At 47.6% G+C, this 19,390-nt stretch overlaps 1 protein-coding gene across 1 annotated transcript in view; it reads left to right on the forward strand.

The window, feature by feature from the left end:
* LOC117518078 overlaps positions 1-18,663 on the forward strand; it is a 178,006-nt gene extending 159,343 nt beyond the window's left edge. The window contains exons 4-5 of the mRNA XM_034179142.1: positions 18,288-18,393; positions 18,520-18,663. Of these exons, the coding sequence (XP_034035033.1) occupies positions 18,288-18,393; positions 18,520-18,663 (250 nt within the window). The remainder of the gene's footprint in view (positions 1-18,287; positions 18,394-18,519) is intronic.
* The last annotated feature ends 727 nt before the right edge of the window (positions 18,664-19,390 follow it).

Here is a 19,390-nt window from a genome sequence, read left to right on the forward strand (position 1 = left end):
GACACTTTACAGTCTGCTGAGAACCATCAGTGCGCGCAGTGAGCACGGAGCAGAGAGAGGATTTTAACCCGAGTGAACATGTTAAAAAAACAAAACCAAAACATGGAGCTGCTTTTACTTCTCTCTGAACTTTCTCTCCCAGTGTGATTCTGCCGTTACCGTCCTGTTCACACCATGTGCGCGTCGTATACTGAATTTATGCGATCATGAGATGAAATAAACGGTCAAATATCTTTAAAAACGTATTTAAAAAATGAGAATATATGAATGAACTGAGAAAAAAATATGCATACACGAGTTAAAAAAAACCCTGACGTGGAGTGGAGAAGCTGTGGTAATGTTCAGACACACAGATCACAAAAAGCAGGTGAGAACTCTGAACTTTAAGAGCTGTTATTTTCCAAAGGTATTTATTTGTTAAATCTTGAGCTTAATGTAGTGTTTAAGCACAAAACGTGACTGATGAGGAGAAACAATTTCAGAAATGCAACAGAAACAACCACAAATCAGAAAAAGTTGGGACTGTATGTAAAATGAAGATGAAAATAAAAATGCTGCACTATTCCCAGTTTCTCCACTCACAGAAGCCAAACGTTCTTCCAGAGTTGTGTAGCCTTGTACTACGATAGTAGAATATAAAGAAGGGAAAAAAGGAAAAAAATAGACAATATATTCGTCAATCGCAATTATTTGTCTGACAATTAATTACCTCCAGAAATTCCTAATCATGACAACCCTATGTGGAGCTCCCCAAAGTTCTTGAACCGGCTTTGCTTGACAATCTTCTCAAGGCTGTGGTCATCCCTGTTTCCTGTGTGGTCATCCCTTTTCTTTCCCTTTCAGGCAGTGTTCTATGAATATGGTTTGACGGCACTCTGTGAGCAGCCAGCCTTTTCACCAATGTCATTCTGTGGCTTACCCTCCTTATGGATGGTGTCAGTGAGTGCCTTCTGGAAATATGTCAAGTCAGCAGTCTTCCCCATGATTGTGGTGATGTAGACTGAACCAGACTGAGAGACTGATGGTACTTAGTCTGCCTAAATTGTGAGTTCCTCAAAACTGAAATGAAATATTCTAATATTTTGAAATACTTGTTTGTATTTTGGCAGCACAGTGACTTAGTGGTTTGCACTGTTGCCTCACAGTGAGAAGGTCGTGGGTTCGATTCCTGCCTGTGGCCTTTCTGTGTGGAGTTTGCATGTTCTCCCCGTGTTTGCGTGGGTTCCCTCCGGATGCTTCGGCTTCCTCCCACATCCAAAGACACGCAGGTTAGGTGGATTGGATACTTTAAATTAGGTGTGGAAGTTGGTGTGAATGTGTTTATTTGTCTATATGTGGCCCTGCGACAGACTTGTCTCCTGTCCAGGGTGTACCCCACCTCATACTCTGACTGCTGGGTTAGGCTCCAGCCCCCCATGACCCTTAATTGGAGATAGCCTTTGAACATGAGTGTGTGTGTGTGTGTGTGTGTGTGTGTGTGTGTGTGTGTGTGTGTGTGTGTGTGTGTGTGTGTGTCTGTGTGTGTGTGTGTGTGTGTGTGTGTGTGTGTGTGTGTGTGTGTGTGTGTGTGTGTGTGTGTGTGTCTGTGTTTGCATTTTTTAAGTTGTAGACTATAATGATCAAAATTACAAAAAAATTGCGTGAAATGTTTGAGTTTATATGTGTTGAGTCTGGAATATATAAAATGATAATTTTCTGAAATAGACAACTGACAAAAAAAGAACTTTGTCACAATATTCTAATTGTTCTGCTCAATGTGCTCATAACTTGGAGTTTGTTTATGGATGGTCTACTCAGCTGCAGGATATTCTTTGTTCAAGTTGTATTTCAAATCAATTCAAATCATTTTTATTTATATAGCGCCAAATCACAACAAACAGTTGCCCCAAGGCGCCTTATATTGTAAGGCAAGGCCATACAATAATTACGGAAAAACCCCAATGGTCAAAACGATCCCCTGTGAGCAAGCACTTGGCAACAGTGGGAAGGAAAAACTCCCTTTTAACAGGAAGAAACCTCCAGCAGAACCAGGCTCAGGGAGGGACAGTCTTCTGCTGGGACTGGTTGGGGCTGAGGGAGAGAACCAGGAAAAAGACATGCTGTGGAGGGGAGCAGAGATCAATCACTAATGATTAAATGCAGAGTGGTGCATACAGAGCAAAAAGAGAAAGAAACACTCAGTAAATCATGGGAACCCCCCAGCAGTCTAAGTCTATAGCAGCATAACTAAGGGATGGTTCAGGGTCACCTGATCCAGCCCTAACTATAAGCTTTAGCAAAAAGGAAAGTTTTAGGCCTAATCTTAAAAGTAGAGAGGGTGTCTGTCACCCTGATCTGAATTGGGAGCTGGTTCCACAGGAGAGGAGCCTGAAAGCTGAAGGCTCTGCCTCCCATTCTACTCTTACAAACCCTAGGAACTACAAGTAAGCCTGCAGTCTGAGAGCAAAGCGCTCTATTGTGGTGATATGGTATTTGGAGTAATGTGTACAAATCAGTCATGAGCCTGAGATAAATCCTTGATGACGGTCTCTGATTATAGTCTGGTATATACGTATGTGGACAGTGACACAAATTTTGTTATCTCAGCTTTGTATGTCACCACAATTTGGTTGAAATTAAACAATCAAGATTGTAGTCTCCCCCTCTAGCTGCCACCTTATCGTGGTGGGGGAGTTTGCGTACCCAGATGATCCTAGTAGCTATGTTGTCGGGGGCTTTGTGCTCCCTGTAGGGTCTCCCAAGGCAAACAGGTCCTAGGTGACGGGTCAGACTAAGGGCAGTTCAGAACCTCCATGACCAGTAAAAAAATCAAGGACCGAGACGTCGCCCAGTATGGCGGAGCTGGGGCCCCACCCTGGAGCCAGGCCTGGGGTTGGGGCTAGTGCGCGAGCGCCTGGTGGTCGGGCCTTAGCCCATGGGGCCTGGCCAGGCTCAGCCCGAAAGAGCGATGTGGGCCCACCCTCCTGTGGGTTCACCACCTGCAGAGGGGGCCATGGGGGTCGGGTGCAGAGAGGATTGGGTGGCGGTCGAGGGCAGGTGGCCCAGCGGACCGGTCCATGCTCACAGCCCCTGGCTGTTGGGACGTGGAATGTCACCTCGCTGGGGGGAGCCTGAGCTTGTGCGGGAGGTGGAGAGATACCGACTACAGATAGTCGGGCTCACCTCCATGCACAGCTTGGGCTCTGGTACCCAACTCCTGGAGAGGGGCTGGACGCTTCATTATTCTGGCGTTACCCACAGGGAGAGGCGGAGAGCTGGGGTCACCTTGCTTATTGCTCCCCAGCTCAGTCGCCATGTGTTGGAGTTCACTCCGGTGAAGGAGAGGGTCGCGTCCCTACGCCTTCGGGTCGGGAACAGGTCTCTCACCGTTGTCTCAGCCTACGGGCTGAGCAGCAGTGCACAGTACCCGACCTTCCTGGCGTCCCTGGGAGGGGTACTAGATAGCGCTCCGACTGGGGACTCCATTGTTCTCCTGGAGGATTTCAACACCCACGTGGGCGGTGACAGTGAGACCTGGAGGGGGGTGATCGGAAAGCATGGCCTCCCCGATCTGAACCCGAGTGGTGTTCAGTTGTTGAACTTCTGTGCTAGTCACAGTTTGTCCATCACGAACACCATGTTCGAGCACAAGGGTGTCTATAAGTGCATGTGGCACCAGGACACCCTGAGCCGGAGGTTGATGATCGACTTTGTAGTCGTATCATCTGACCTTTCGGCCACGTGTCGCGGACACTCGAGTGAAGAGAGGGGCAGAGCCGTCGACCGATCACCACCTGGTGGTGAGTTGGATCCGCTGGGAGGAAAGGAAGCCGATCAGACCTGGCAGGCCCAAACATATCGTGAGGGTCTGGTGGGAATGACTGGTGGAACCCTCTGTCAGCAAGGTCTTCAACTCCCACCTCCGGGAGAGCTTCTCCCAGATCCCGGGGGAGGTTGGAGACATGGAGTCTGAGTGGACCATGTTCTCCACCTCCATTGTCGATGCGGCCGCTCATAGCTGTGGTCACAAGGTCTCTGGTGTCTGACATGGCGACAATCCCCGAACCCGGTGGTGGACACAGGAAGTAAGGGATGCCGTCAAGCTGAAGAAGGAGTCCTACTTATCTTTGTTGGTAGGTGGGACCCCAGAGGCAGCTGACAGGTACCGGCAGGCCAAGCGTGCCACAGCCCGTGCGGTCGCAGAGGCAAAAACTCGGGTCTGGGAGGAGTTCGGGGAGGCCATGGAGGAGGACTATCGTTCGACCTTGAAGAGATTCTGGCAAACCATCCGACGCCTCAGGAGGCAGAAGCAGCTCTCCACCAGCACTGTTTACGGTGCGGGTGGGGAGCTTGTTGACCCTGACTGGGGATGTTGTCAGGCGGTGGAAGGAGTACTTCGAGGATCTCCTCAATCCCATCATCACGTCTTCCGAAAAGGAAGCAGAGACTGGGGACTCAGAGGCGGACTCATCCATTACCCAGGCCGAAGTCACCGAGGTGGTTAGAAAGCTCCTCGGTGACAAGGCTCCTGGGGTGGATGAAGTCCATCCTGAGTACCTTAAGTCTCTGGATGTTGTGGGACTGTCTTGGCTGACACGCCTCTGCAACATTGCCTGGCGATCGGGGACAGTGCCTCTGGATTGGCAGACCGGGGTGGTGGTCCCTCTGTTTAAGAAGGGGGACCGGAGGGTGTGTTTCAACTATAGGGGGATCACACTCCTCAGCCTCCCCGGTAAGGTCTATTCCACAGCACTGGAGAGGAGAATTCGACTGATGGTCGAACCTCGGATTCAGGAGGAGCAGTGTGGTTTTCGTCCTGGTCGCGGCACACTGGACCAGCTCTACACGCTCCCTCGGCTGCTTGAGGGTTCAAGGGAGTTCGCCCAACCAGTCCACATGTGTTTTGTGGATCTGGAGAAGGCGTTCGACCATGTCGCACCCTGTGGGCGGTGCTCTGGGAGTACGGGGGCTATCCGGTCCCTGTACGACCACAGCAGGAGCTTGGTTCGCATTGCCAGTAGTAAGTCAAACCTGTTTCCAGTGCACGTTGGCCTCCGCCAGGGCTACCCTTTGTCACCGGTTCTGTTCATTATTTTTATGGACAGAATTTCTAGGCGCAGCCAGGGTGTAGAGGGGGGTCTGGTTTGGGAACCACAGAATCTTGTCTCTGCTGTTTGTGGATGATGTGATTCTGTTGGCTTTGTCAAATCAGGACCTTCAGCGTGCACTGGGGCGGTTTGCAGCTGAGTGTGAAGCGTCCGGGATGAAGATCAGCACCTCCAAATCCGAGGCCATGGTTCTCGACCGGAAAAAGGTGCTTTGCCCTCTTCAGGTCAGTGGAGTGTCCTTGCCTCAAGTGGAGGAGTTTAAGAATCTCGGGGTCTTGTTCATGAGTGAGGGATGGATGGAGCGTGAGATCGATAGACGGATTGGTGCAGCATCTGCAGTGATGCGGTCACTGTATCGGACCGTCGTGGTGAAGAGAGAGCTGAGTAGGGGGGCAAAGCTCTCGATTTACCGATCAATCTACATACGTTCCGATCCTCACCTATGGTCATGAGATTTGGCTCATGACCGAAAGAACGAGATCGCGAGTACAAGCAGCCGAGATGAGTTTCCTCTGCAGGGTGGTTGGGCGCTCCCTTAGAAATAGGATGAGGAGCTCGGTCACTCTGGAGGAGCTCGGAGTCGAGCCGCTGCTCCTCCACGTCGAAAGGAGTCAGTTGAGGTGGCTTCGGCATCTTTTCCGGATGCCCCCTGGACACCTCGCTGGAGAGGTGTTCCGGGCACGTCCCATTGGGAGGAGGCCTTGGGGAAGACCCAGGACACAGTGGATGGACTACATCTCTCGGCTGGCTTGGGAATGCCTGGGGGTTCCCCCAGAGGAGCTGGGGGAGGTATGCGTGGATCGGGAGATCTGGGCAGCTTTGCTTGAGCTGCTGCCCCCGCGACCCGACTCCGGATAAAGAGGAAGAAAATGGATGGATGGATGGAAGATTATAGTGTAGAATCAACTTTCAACTTTATTTCAGGGCATTTAATAAGAATATTGCATTAACCACTCAGGAATTATGGAATTTTTTACATAGCCTTCTATTCTCAGAAGTATGAGACATTGATGAAATGAAATAATGACAAATGAAAAACTAACTGTACAGTGACTGTACAAATGATTATGGAGCTGACTGTAAATATTTTTATGTTCAAATTTCAACTTATCGTGCATTTAAAAGTAAAACGTACAATAAAAATGTAATGAAATGTACTTTGCCCCGGCTCAGCCCATAAAACCATGAATAATACAATCAAGAAATACCAATGTATAAGGCCGAAAAGTATTAAAATGATAAGACAAACTAAAAACCACAACAACATGGAATTAAAACCTTAGTCTTAGTTTGACTTCCATGACATGGTTCCATTCTACACATAAGTATTGTTTTTATTGCATTTGGATTCCATATTATAACAGGGTGGCAAAGAAGTTAAAACTCTTGCCTACCAGCAAGAAGGACCTGGGTTCAAATCCCACCATGCCCATTCTCCATGAGCGCCTGCGATTCCATCAGGAAGAGCATCCTGTGCCAAATCAATATCCCTGAGCAAAAGGGAGAAGGGAAAAAATATTCATACAAGTACATGCTTCTACACGAAAGACAAGGGTATACGAGGGCTGTCAATAAAGTAACGGTCCTTTTTATTTTTTTCAAAAACTATATGGATTTCATTCATATGTTTTTACGTCAGACATGCTTGAACCCTCGTGCGCATGCGTGAGTTTTTCCACGCCTGTCGGTGACGTCATTCGCCTGTGAGCACTCCTTGTGGGAGGAGTCGTCCAGCCCCTCGTCGGAATTCCTTTGTCTGAGAAGTTGCTGAGAGACTGGCGCGTTGTTTGATCAAAATTTTTTCTAAACCTGTGAGACACATCGAAGTGGACACGGTTCGAAAAATTAAGCTGGTTTTCAGTGAAAATTTTAACGGCTGATGAGAGATTTTGAGGTGATTCTGTCGCTTTAAGGACTTCCCACGGTGCGAGACGTCGCTCAGCACTCTCAGCCGCCGTCGTCAGCCTGTTCAAGCTGAAAACCTCCACATTTCAGGTTCTATTGATCCAGGACGTCGTGAGAGAACAGAGAAGTTTCAGAAGAAGTCGGTTTCAGCATTTTATCCGGATATTCCACTGTTAAAGGAGATTTTTTTAATGAAAGACGTGCGGACGGGTCCGCGCGTCGGGATGCAGCCGCCGCGACGCTCCGCCACAGGAAAAACACCTCTGTTGAAAGCCTTAAGGACAAGTTGGAACATGTCCTGCCTGTTAAACAATTTCTCATATACTCACTCCACTGAAAGCCATCAAAAGCCACCTGGATTTTACAAATGGTTATCAACACGGAGGTGTTTTTCCTGTGCCGCCGCACCGCGTCGGCTGCGTCCCGACGCGCGGATCCGTCCGCACGTCTTTCATTAAAAAAATCTCCTTTAACAGTGGAATATCCGGATAAAATGCTGAAACCGACTTCTTCTGAAACTTCTCTGTTCTCTCACGACGTCCTGGATCAATAGAGCCTGAAATGTGGAGGTTTTCAGCTTGAACAGGCTGACGACGGCGGCTGAGAGCGCTGCGCGACGTCTCGCACCGTGGGAAGTCCTTAAAGCGACAGAATCACCTCAAAATCTCTCATCAGCCGTTAAAATTTTCACTGAAAACCAGCTTAATTTTTCGAACCGTGTCCACTTCGATGTGTCTCACAGGTTTAGAAAAAATTTTGATCAAACAAAGCGCCAGTCTCTCAGCAACTTCTCAGACAAAAGAATTCCGACGAGGGGGCTGGACGACTCCTCCCACAAGGAGTGCTCACAGGCGAACGACGTCACCGACAGGCGTGGAAAAACTCACGCATGCGCACGAGGGTTCAAGCATGTCTGACGTAAAAACATATGAATGAAATCCATATAGTTTTTGAAAAAAATAAAAATGACCGTTACTTTATTGACAGCCCTCGTATCATCAAAGTGTGCATGTATACATTGTATGTACGTCCCTGGTACCAGCCAGAACATTAGTAATTAAATCAACTAGGCTCAGATTAATGAGGATATTTTTACTTGCACCTCAGTGTAATAATAATCACTGAGAACTTGGAGGCAATCTTGCCTCATTATATTCACAGATGCACAGTGCATCACACTTTCTTTGTGTCTATTTTTACACACGTTTGAGGAGGGAGGAGAAGCACCAGCGTCACTGTGACTCACAGGATTGCTCACGAGACACCTCACTGCTAAAATTGATGCATGGGCCATGATCCACGACATGTTTTGTGACATTGAGAAAAGCAAAAAGATCAGAATGACTTCAGTAAAGGAAAATTATTTTGTGTGGTATTTACAATGAAATGATCATAGAATTTTTGGAATATCAAAACACTTAGATATATTGAATGGAAAACAGGTTTTTTGTAGCAATTAGCTGATTTGACAGATTTCTGTGAGGATCTGCTATATGACTGTTGTTTTTATTATGGTAAATGGATCGCCTTTCCATCTGCATCAGACGCTCAAAGCTTTATACATCAATGCCTCACATTCACCCTGATGTGAGGCTGCTGCCATGCAAGACGTCCACTACACATTGTTGCCAGGAAGATGATAAAGAGCATAGGAGCAGCAATCCTCTGGATGGAAAGCTCCTCAACCTGGGCCACTGATAATCAAGAAAAAAAAAATCTCCACCACTTTGCTCCTTGTCTTCCAGTATGCCGATGGCAGCAGTGTGTCATTCTTTCTGGAAGCAGGTCTTCAGAAAACCCTTGAAACCTTTGATGAAATCTACACCAAGCTTGGTCTTCACATCAGTCTGAAGAAGAAACAGATCCTGCATCAGCCTCCACCCAACATGGTCAAGCCAAAGTGCACAGCATAAAGTGCATAAAGAATGGCAGTCATCCCAAAATAAATATGGCAAAAGTCATGAAATTCACAGGTGAGCATGGCATGATGTCTGCTGGCTGAGAGGATGCAACACATTTTTGGGAACCTCAATATTTACACTTCAATATCTTAGAATTTCAGCTCTTTAGCGCTGTTTTTTCAGGGTTTTAGAGAAAAAAAATTGAGTCAAAGCTAAACTCATAAGAGTTAGGTTGTTTACTGATTTTATCAGCTTAGATTTATCAGTTAACTTTTCATTTAGCAGATTAGCAGTTGTTGAAGCTAACTTTTAGGGTAGCTGTGCCCAACACTGGTTACACACCTGCATTGAGCACACAGTTGTCCTGACACACAGAATCAAGCTCTAACCAGAGATACAGTTGTATGCAAAAGTTTGGGCACCCCTAATAATTTTCATGATTTTCCGTTATAAATCATTGGTTGTCTGGATCATAAATTTCAGTTAAATATATCATATAGCAGACGTACACACTGATATTTCAGAACTGAAATGAAGTTTGTAGTATTTACAGAAAGTGTGCAATAATTATTTAAACAAAATTGGGCAGGTGCATAAATTTGGGGACTCTTGTCATTTTGTCAATTTGAATACATTTAGCACTAATTATTGGAACACAAAATTGGTTTGGGAAGCTCATTGAAACTTGACCTCCTTACGCAGGTAAATCCAATCACGAGAAAGGTGTTGGGAAAGTGAAGTACACGGACCCACGCTGGGGGCGTGAATGAACGGCCAATAGGATGTCCGAATAAATAACAATTTATTCTGCAAAAATGTGCACACACAACCAAATATGCTTTTAGTCTGTCAATCCCAAAACACAGTGACGCGTGGGCAGGCCCGAGGGTAGGAGACGCCTATCCAGAGAAGAGCCGAGATCCACGATGTTCCACCGCCAACGGAGACCTGCAACACACCAGAGCCGCCAAGTCCTGAATCCCCAGGTGGCCACCGCTCCAGCTGTCAGATCCGGCACTGCTGGCAGGAACAAACACAGGTTAATGGTGGGTGTGTGTACACCCAGCAAACAGTCAACAAAATACAGTTCCTTCCTGGGGGGGAAAAACCTCCACTTCCAGATAGCAGGAACACAGAGAACGTGCAGTGCCTTATGTACTACTTAGAAAGTCAGAAGTGAGGAGTGGAGACGCTAACTCCTCCAACTTCCACAAACTCGGCTACAAGCTGCAAGTATACAGAAGGTTAACGACTGCAAAAAGCTCAGAAGCAAAAACGTGTGCGTACGGCACAAAACGGCTGAGTTGTTTACCTGTCAGGTAAGCTGATAACTCGGCAGAGTTATGGTGTCCTTCCCAGGCTTTTATGGAGGTGATGTGATGATGACTGATGAGTGACAGCTGAAGCTCCGGTGCACCTGGTGATCACACCGGGCCACTGCGCCCTCTGGTGCCTGAAACCCGACAACAGGCAGGGCGCCCTCTGGTGGTGAACCAGCAGTATGTCCTCTTCGGGCGGCCCACACAACAGGACCCCCCCCTCAACGGGCGCCTCCTGGCGCCCGACCTGGGTTGTCGGGGTGACGCTGGTAGAATTCAGCCAGGAGGGCGAGATCCAAGATGAAGCTCCTCTTCACCCAGGAGTGCTTTTCTGGTCCGTAACCCTCCCAGTCCACCAGATACTGGAAACCCCGACCCCTCCGACGAACATCAAGGAGCTTTCTGACTGTCCAGGCTGGCTCACCATCAACGTTGCAGGCAGGAGGCGGCACCGGTCCAGGGGTGCAGAGGTCCGAGGTGTGGTATGGTTTTATCTTCGACACGTGAAACACTGGATGGATCCACAGTGAAGCGGGGAGTTCGAGCTTCACTGTGGCAGGGCTGATGACCTTCAGGATGGGGAATGGTCCAATGAAACGGTCGGTGAGTTTGGGTAAGTCCGTGTGCAGAGGAATGTTTTTTGTTGAAAGCCAAACCTCCTGCCCGGGCTGGTAAACTGGGGCCGGGGCTCGTCGGCGATCTGCATGGTCCTTCGCCCGCGTCCGGGCTCTCAAGAGAGCAGAGTGGGCTGTCTTCCACACCCGACGGCATCTCCTGAGGTGGGCCTGGACTGAGGGGACCGCGACCTTTCCCTCCACGGCTGGAAACAATGGGGGCTGGTACCCCAAACACACTCCAAATGGGGAGAGGCCGGTCACAGACGAGATTTGGCTATTGTGGGCGTACTCAATCCAGGCCAGATGTTGACTCCAGGCCATCGGGTGCGCAGAGGTAACACACCTCAAGGCCTGTTCCAGATCTTGATTAGCCCGCTCTGCTTGGCCATTGGTCTGGGGGTGGTACCCGGATGATAGGCTTGCTGTGGCCCCCAGTTCCCTACAGAAACTCCTCCAGACTTGTGAGGAAAACTAAGGATCACGATCAGAGACGATATCCGTCGGGATACTATGCAGACGCACGACGTGGTGGACCAGGAGGTCTGCAGTCTCCTGGGCCGTCGGGAGCTACGGGAGGGCCACGAAGTGGGCCGCCTTGGAAAACCGGTCCACTATCGTCAGGATGGTGGTCATTCCCTGGGACGCAGGGAGGTCCGTGACAAAGTCCAGGCCAATGTGGGACCAGGGGTGACGAGGCACTGGTAATGGATGGAGGAGTCCTTTCTCGGGTTGCCCCTGGCACAGGTGGTACAGGCCCGGACGTAATCCCGGGTGTCGGCTTCGACTGACGCCCACCAGAACTGCTGCCGGACCACTGCCACGGTTCTTCGCACCCCTGGATGGCAGGAGAGCTTGGAACCATGACAGAAGTCCAATACCGCAGTCCTAGCATCTGGTGGGACGTACAGCCGGTTTGGTGGTCCACTGCCGGGATCCGGATGTCGTGTCACGGCCTCCCTGACTACTTCCTCCACGTCCCACGTGAGGGTGACGACGACAGTGGACTAAGGTGACCAACAACCTGACTATAGCCCTTAATGAACCTCTTGTAAAAATTGGCGAAACCGTGGAACTGTTGCAGCTTCCTACGGCTTACCGGTTGGGGCCAATCTCTCACCGCCACTACCTTGGCCGGATCGGGTGCGATGGAGTTGGAGGAGATAATGAACCCCAGGAAGGACAAAGAAGCGCGGTGGAACTTGCACTTCTCGCCCTTCACGAACAGCCGGTTCTCCAACAACCGCTGCAGGACCTGACGTACATGCTTAACATGGGTCTCAGGGTCCAGGGAGAAGATGAGGATATCGTCTAGATATACGAAGACGAATCGGTGCAGGAAGTCCCGCAAGACATCGTTAACCAAAGCTTGGAACGTCGCGGGGGCGTTAGTGAGGCCGAATGGCATGACCAGGTACTCAAAGTGACCTAAGGGGGTGTTAAATGCTGTCTTCCATTCCTCTCCCTTCCGGATCCGAACCAGGTGATAAGCATTACGAAGATCCACTTTAGTGAAGATTTTGGCTCCATGCAGGGGCGTGAACACTGAATCTAATAGAGGCAACGGGTACTGGTTACGAAGCGTGATCTTGTTCAGCCCTCTATAATCAATGCATGGATGGAGTCTGCCATCCTTCTTGCCCACAAAAAAGAAACCTGCACCCAACGGGGAGGAAGAATTCCGGATTAGCCCGGCAGCTAGAGTCCCGGATGTAGGTCTCCATTGATTCGCGCTCAGGACGTGAGAGGTTGTACAGCCTGCTGGACGGATACTCAGCGCCTGGAACCAAATCAATGGCACAATCATACAGTCGGTGCGGGGGAAGCGTGAGTGCCAGATCTTTGCTGAAAACGTCAGCAAGATCATGATACTCAGCTGGCACCATTGTAAGATTGGGGAGGACTCGGACCTCTTTAGCAGTCTCACAGGGTGGCACCGAGGATCTTAAACACTCCCGGTGACAGGTTTCGCTCCATTGAGCCACTACCCCAGACAGCCAGTCGATCCGGGGATTGTGCTTCACCATCCAGGGAAAACCCAAAATATTTCTGGAGGTAGAGGGTGTCACAAAGAACACAATCTCCTCCTTGTGGTTACCAGAGACAACCAGGGTTAATGTCTGGTGTGTGATTACTGGGAGGAGGGTGCCATCTAGTGCCCGCACCTTTAATGGTAAAGGAATGGCCACCAGAGGGAGCCCTACCTCCTTAGCCCATCTACTGTCCAGTAGATTCCCTTCTGACCCCATGTCAATAAGTGCTGGGGCATTAAGGGTTAAATCCCCACAGAGGATTGTAACTGGGAGTCGTGCGCATTTGCGTGGAGCACCCGTGTGGTTTGTATGACTCACTCTTAACCCAGTCTCTAAGGTTGAGTCTTGTTGTTTGACCGCCTGGGGCCCTTTGTTCTGCGCATGCTCATTCGAGCCGCAGTAAACACACTCTCCACGTGCCAGTCTCCTTTTTTTCTCCTTTGTCATTTTGGCCCTGTTCGTTTCCATAGCAACGTCAGCAGGGGGAGCTGGTGTCACGTGGAGAGCCCTGGCCTTGGAGCAGGGAGAGGGCGGGGCTGCTTCGGACCTGGAAAAGAGAGGGACGATGCGCGCCCGGCCACGTCCTTCGTCTCGCTCCCGTCGGTGTTCTGCTAACCAATTGTCTAATCGGATAACCAGATCTATCAACCCATCTAAATCCCACGGTTGACCTTTCGCCACCAGGTGCTCCTTTAGGGCCGAAGACAGCCCATTTACAAAGGCAGCGCGAAGCGCTACCAAATCCCAGCCAGCTCTCGCTGCCGCAATGCGGAAGTCGACTGCATATTCGGCTGTGCTACGGCACCCCTGTCAAATTGACAGTAGCACATTTGAAGCAGATTCGCCTCTGTTAGGATGATCAAACACCTGTCGAAACTCTCTGATAAACCCAGTGTAAGTCGACAGGAGCCGTGAGTTCTGCTCCCAGAGCGCCGTAGCCCAGGCGCGTGCTTTGCCCCGAAGCAAATTAACCACATAAGCCACCCGGCTGAGGTCTGACGCGTACATCACGGCGCGTTGTGAAAAAACAAGCGCACACTGCATCAAGAAGTCCGCGCATGTTTTGACACAACCCCCGTACGGTTCCGGGGGGCTAATGTAAGCTTTGGGCGACGGGGGGGGGAGACCTTTGAACAACCACTGGATTTTCAATATTTAGCGACAGGTCCGCAGGAGGAGTGGCTGCAACCGCACCTGACATGCACGCCTCCACCTGAGTGGTGAGAGCCTCCATCCGACGGGTGAGGTGAATATCCTGCTCGGTTAATAGATCCAACCGAGCAATAAGGTTGGTGAGTATGTGCCGCAGCTCACCCAACTCACCTCCTGGTGGAGCCTGCGCACCTTGCATTTCCATTGGTGGTTCAACTGGTGGAAAACGCCCCTCGGAGTCCATGACATGGCCGAGTTATCCTGTTGGGAAAGTGAAGTACACGGACCCACACCAGGGGGCGTGAATGAACGGCCAATAGGATGTCCGAATAAATAACAGTTTATTCTGCAAAAATGTGCACACACAACCAAATATGCTTTTAGTCTGTCAATCCCAAAACACAGTGACGCGTGGGCAGGCCCGAGGGTAGGAGACGCCTATCCAGAGAAGAGCCGGGACCCACGATGTTCCACCGCCAACGGAGACCTGCAACACACCAGAGCAACCAAGTCCTGAATCCCCAGGTGGCCACCGCTCCAGCTGTCAGATCCGGTACTGCTGGCAGGAACAAACACAGGTTAATGGTGGGTGTGTGTACACCCAGCAAACAGTCAGCAAAATACAGTTCCTTCCTGGGGGGGGGGAAAACCTCCACTTCCAGATAGCAGGAACACAGAGTACGTGCAGTGCCTTATGTACTACTTAGAAAGTCAGAAGTGAGGATTGGAGACGCCATCTCCTCCAACTTCCACAAACGCGGCTACAAGCTGCAAGTATACAGAAGGTTAACGACTGCAAAAAGCTCAGAAGCAAAAACGTGTGCGTACGGCACAAAACGGCTGAGTTGTTTACCTGTCAGGTAAGCTGATAACTCGGCAGAGTTATGGTGTCCTTCCCAGGCTTTTATGGAGGTGATGTGATGATGACTGATGAGTGACAGCTGAAGCTCCGGTGCACCTGGTGATCACACCGGGCCACTGCGCCCTCTGGTGCCTGAAACCCGACAACAGGCAGGGCGCCCTCTGGTGTTGAACTAGCAGTACCTCCTCTTCGGGCGGCCCACACAACAAAAGAGTATTTAAGGTGGTCATTTGCAAATGTTTCCCCCTTTGCATCTCTTCTAATGCGTGGCAATATGGGAGCCTCTAACCAACTCTCAAATGACCTGAAAACAAAGATTGTTCAACATCATGGTTTAGGGGAAGGATACAAAAAGCTATCTCAGAGATTTCAGCTGTCAGCTTCCACTATGAGGAACATAGTGAGGAAATGGAAGACCTCCTGTCCTGTGCACCAACAGCTTTTCCTGTGTATTTGTTTTGTGAATTGTTTTGTAATTAATGTCTGTAGCATGGCCCAAGCAGAGGGTCACCCCTTTGAGTCTGGTCTGCTTGAGCTTTCTTCCTCAGAGGGAGTTTTTCCTTACCACTGTTGCTCTGGGGGTTAGTAAGGTTAGACTTTACTTGTGTGAAGCAACTTGAGGCAACTCTGTTGTGGTTGATTGATTGATTGATTTGGCATTATGTAAATGAAAAAAAAACCCTGAAATTAAAAAAACCTCAGGTACAGGCCTAGTTAAGGCCTGAAGTGGCAGGCCAAGAAAAATCTCAGATAAGCTGAAGCGAAGGATGCTGAGAACAGTCATAGTCAACCCACAGACCTTCTCCAAAGACCTACAGCATGATCTTGCTGCAGATAGTGTCTCTGTGCATCATTCAACTATACAGCGCACTTTGCACAAATAGATGCTATATGATGCTGTAATGCAGAGGAAGCCTTTTCTGTGTACACGGCACAAACAGTTGCTTGAGGTATGCTAAAGCACATTTGGACAAGCTAGCTGCATTTTGGAATAAGGTGCTGTGGACTGATGAAACTAAAATTGAGTTATTTGGACATAACAAGGTGCAGTATGCATGGCTGAAAAAGAACACAGCATTCCAAGAAAAGCAACTTTTTTACCTATAGTAAAATTTGGAGGTGGTTCCATCATGCTGTGTGGCTGTGTGGCCAGTGCAGGTACTGAGAATCTTGTTAAAGTTGAGGTCACATGGATTCCAATCAATATCAACAGATTCTTGAGAACAATGTTCGAGAATCAGTGACAAAGTTGAAGCTGCGCCGGGGCTGGATCTTTCAACAAGACAATGACCCTAAACACTGCTCAAAATCTACTAAGGCATTTGTGCAGAGGAACAAGTACAATGTTCTGGAATGGCCATCTCAGTCCCCAGACCTGAATATTATTAAAAATCTGTAGTGTGGTGTGAAACCTGAGATGTTTTGTAAAGAAGAATGGTCCAAAATACATTGAACCAGAATCCAGACTCTCATTGGAAGCTATAAGAAGCATTTAGAGGCTGTTATTTCTGCAAAAGGAGGATCTACTAAATATTGATGTATTTTTTCTGTTGGGGTGCCCAAATTTATGCACCTGCCTAACTTTGTTTAAATAATTATTGCACACTTTCTGTAAACCCAATAAACGGCATTTCACTTCTCAAATATCACTGTGTTTGTCTGCCATATGATATATTTAACTGAAAATTGCTGATCCAAACAATGAATGCTTTATAAAAGGAAAATCATGGAAATCATCAGGGGCGCCAAAACATTTACATACAACTGTAACTGTAACCTGCCATTGACTTTTGGCTATAACAGAATTCGGTTGCTGTGAATACACCTCTCCTTTCTCAGTCTGTCTTAATTTTCTCTCTTTTCCCCTTCCTCCACATGCTTTTTTTTTTTTTTTTTTTTGTATGTTTGTGCGTGTTTGAGGGCGTGGTTTCATTCAGTGATGCTAACAGGTTACTAACTGATAGATATCGTGTCATCTCTGTGTGCCTTTGGTAATCATTTTCATGTTCTTCTTGCACCATTTTCTGTGGCTGCTGTGGTTTTGTTTTTCCAAACTTTTTCCGAACAAGTCGGTGATTAACTTGCAGCCACTGAGTCAATCTGAGGTTTGACTTTGAATCCCTGCAGGCTGCTCGGTGTCGGATTGTGTTGGCTGTGTTTGTTTAGCCTTTCACAGCTCACATGTCCCAGAGTAATGCTGCCAGTACAATCGATCTGTCCATTTCAGTCTCATTTGGACCTGTTGCCTCCCCAAAGCATCATGCAGGTTTTCAAGCATCCTTCCTCACTTTGACTTCCCTTAATCCCATTTTTTAAAGATACTTCCCAGAGTGGGCCACTCTGTCTGCTTTTTTCTTTCATTTTCATTCCAGATTTAAGCTCCCATCTTCCCTGCCTTTTTTTTTTTCCAGGACAACATGGACTGCCCACGCGGAACATTAGATAAATACCCACTGCTGGCTCCTCTCAGCCCCGGGACAGCTGGAGTTGAGCCAAGAACCAATAGAAGCCCCATAGTAGACAGTGGGGAGCTTGTAGTAAGAGTAACTGTGTTGATGGAATCATGTTTCACGTCCCCTCAGTCATCGTTCCTCAATAAAGCTGCTGTAGCCTCAGCATGTGTATGTGGCCTCAGGCTTATACTGTGCCAGGTTCATTTTCTTTTATACAGAGGATTCAAAGCTTGTCTGCAAATCTTTACTTTAATTGCATTGCATCGATATTTTCCATGTTTTAATGCAACTAAAAATGAGATTTTATTTTATTTTTTCCAGTTTTACATCTGAATTCATGCACACTACATAAAACAGCAGAAACATTTATTGGAATGTACATATAGATATTGTAACTTTTTTTAGTGTATTATATTAAAATCTTTTGGCTGTTGCCATTTTTCCCCCAGGGTCATCACAGCCGATCCTGCATCGATCTGCATACTTTTGCACTCATTTATGTCAGATGTCCTTTCTGACACATTTCCACATGTCCATGAAAACTGGGCCTTGGGTTAGTTTCCCTAAATGTTGTTCAGCTCTGATGGATGCAGTGCATGTTTGTGCTCCACTGTGATACAAGTTAACAGGTCATGAGTAGGGCTGGTATCGATTCAAATTTCAAGAATCGATTCGATTCCGAATCAATTATTTTGATCAGATATCAATTTGGGTTCATGTTATTAAAACTGTTTTGTGAGTTGTTACCTGATTGTCTAGTTATGCAACATATTAATGCTACTTCACAAATTTTGGCTCTCAAAATGCAGGTAATAGTGTTTCAGAGAGTTAGAAATTTAAAATTTTCTGGGGGATAGGATTGTTAAAAAAAAAAAACTTGAATATTGTTTAATTTCACAGATAGTATTATTAAGCAGACAGCGTTAACTTTGGTTACGTTGCCTTAACTTGAGTCCTCCACGCCATTTGAGTACATGATCCTCGCCACCATCATCGCCAACTGTATTGTTTTGGCTTTGGAGCAACACCTTCCTGGAGAGGACAAAACACCCATGTCTAAGAGGCTGGTGAGACACTCACACGTCTGCAGATTTACTTATTGCATAATACCGGTTCTTCACCTTCAGTTTCTGTACAACTTGAATGTATATCAGTTGTAAATACAGAACACCTTGTCTCATGGTTACTCACAGGAGAAGACAGAGCCCTACTTCATAGGGATGTTCTGTTTTGAAGCGGGGATAAAGATCATTGCCCTGGGCTTTGTCTTCCATAAAGGCTCTTACCTTAGGAACGGCTGGAACGTAATGGACTTCATTGTGGTCCTCAGTGGGTGAGTGAAACAGTGTGTTTGTATTTTTGTTTGTATGTAATGCTGTTATTGTCAAATCAAACAGACAGATATGTTGGAAAAGTCAGTACATTGGAAGCACAGTTATTTTTTACAGGGAATGATTTCTTTCAGGTTTAGTTGCTCATGTTTAACCGATGGCTTATTCCATTGTTGATCTTCAGACTTTATCATGCATGGAACACTGAGAGGTCTGTCCTCAAGAATTAATTTCCATCAAAATACCAAAAGCTTAAGATCAACCTCATTTGACAGAAACTCCTAATTGCCATCTTTCCTGTTCACATCATTTAAACATACTGGATGAGAGCTGCTATTTTAATATAAGACAGCTCAGTGTTTGAAAACCTTACCACATACACGCAATGTCAGAAAGTGTTCAGTGAGAAGAAAAGTGGAGCATGTGTTGCTTACTGTGAGGTGGTTATGGCTTATAAACCATCATGTATTTGTGTGCACCAAATCTGTAGCACTTAATGGGCTCTATTTTGATGATGTGTGGTGCGCAATGATCTATGGTGCAAGTTTAATACCACAATGCTTAAAAAATGGCTTGAAATTTGAGTGCAAATTAGTATGCAGGGTGTAAATGGGTTCATTTTGTCTGAAATATGTAGTTATGGGTGAGTTTTGGACATAACATAAAATAAACCAGTGTGCCATAGATACACCAGCAACGACAACATTGTAACTGATACAGGCAACTGAAAAGT

Source organism: Thalassophryne amazonica, chromosome 10 (genome assembly GCF_902500255.1).
Source record: "Thalassophryne amazonica chromosome 10, fThaAma1.1, whole genome shotgun sequence".
Classification (NCBI taxonomy): domain Eukaryota; kingdom Metazoa; phylum Chordata; class Actinopteri; order Batrachoidiformes; family Batrachoididae; genus Thalassophryne; species Thalassophryne amazonica.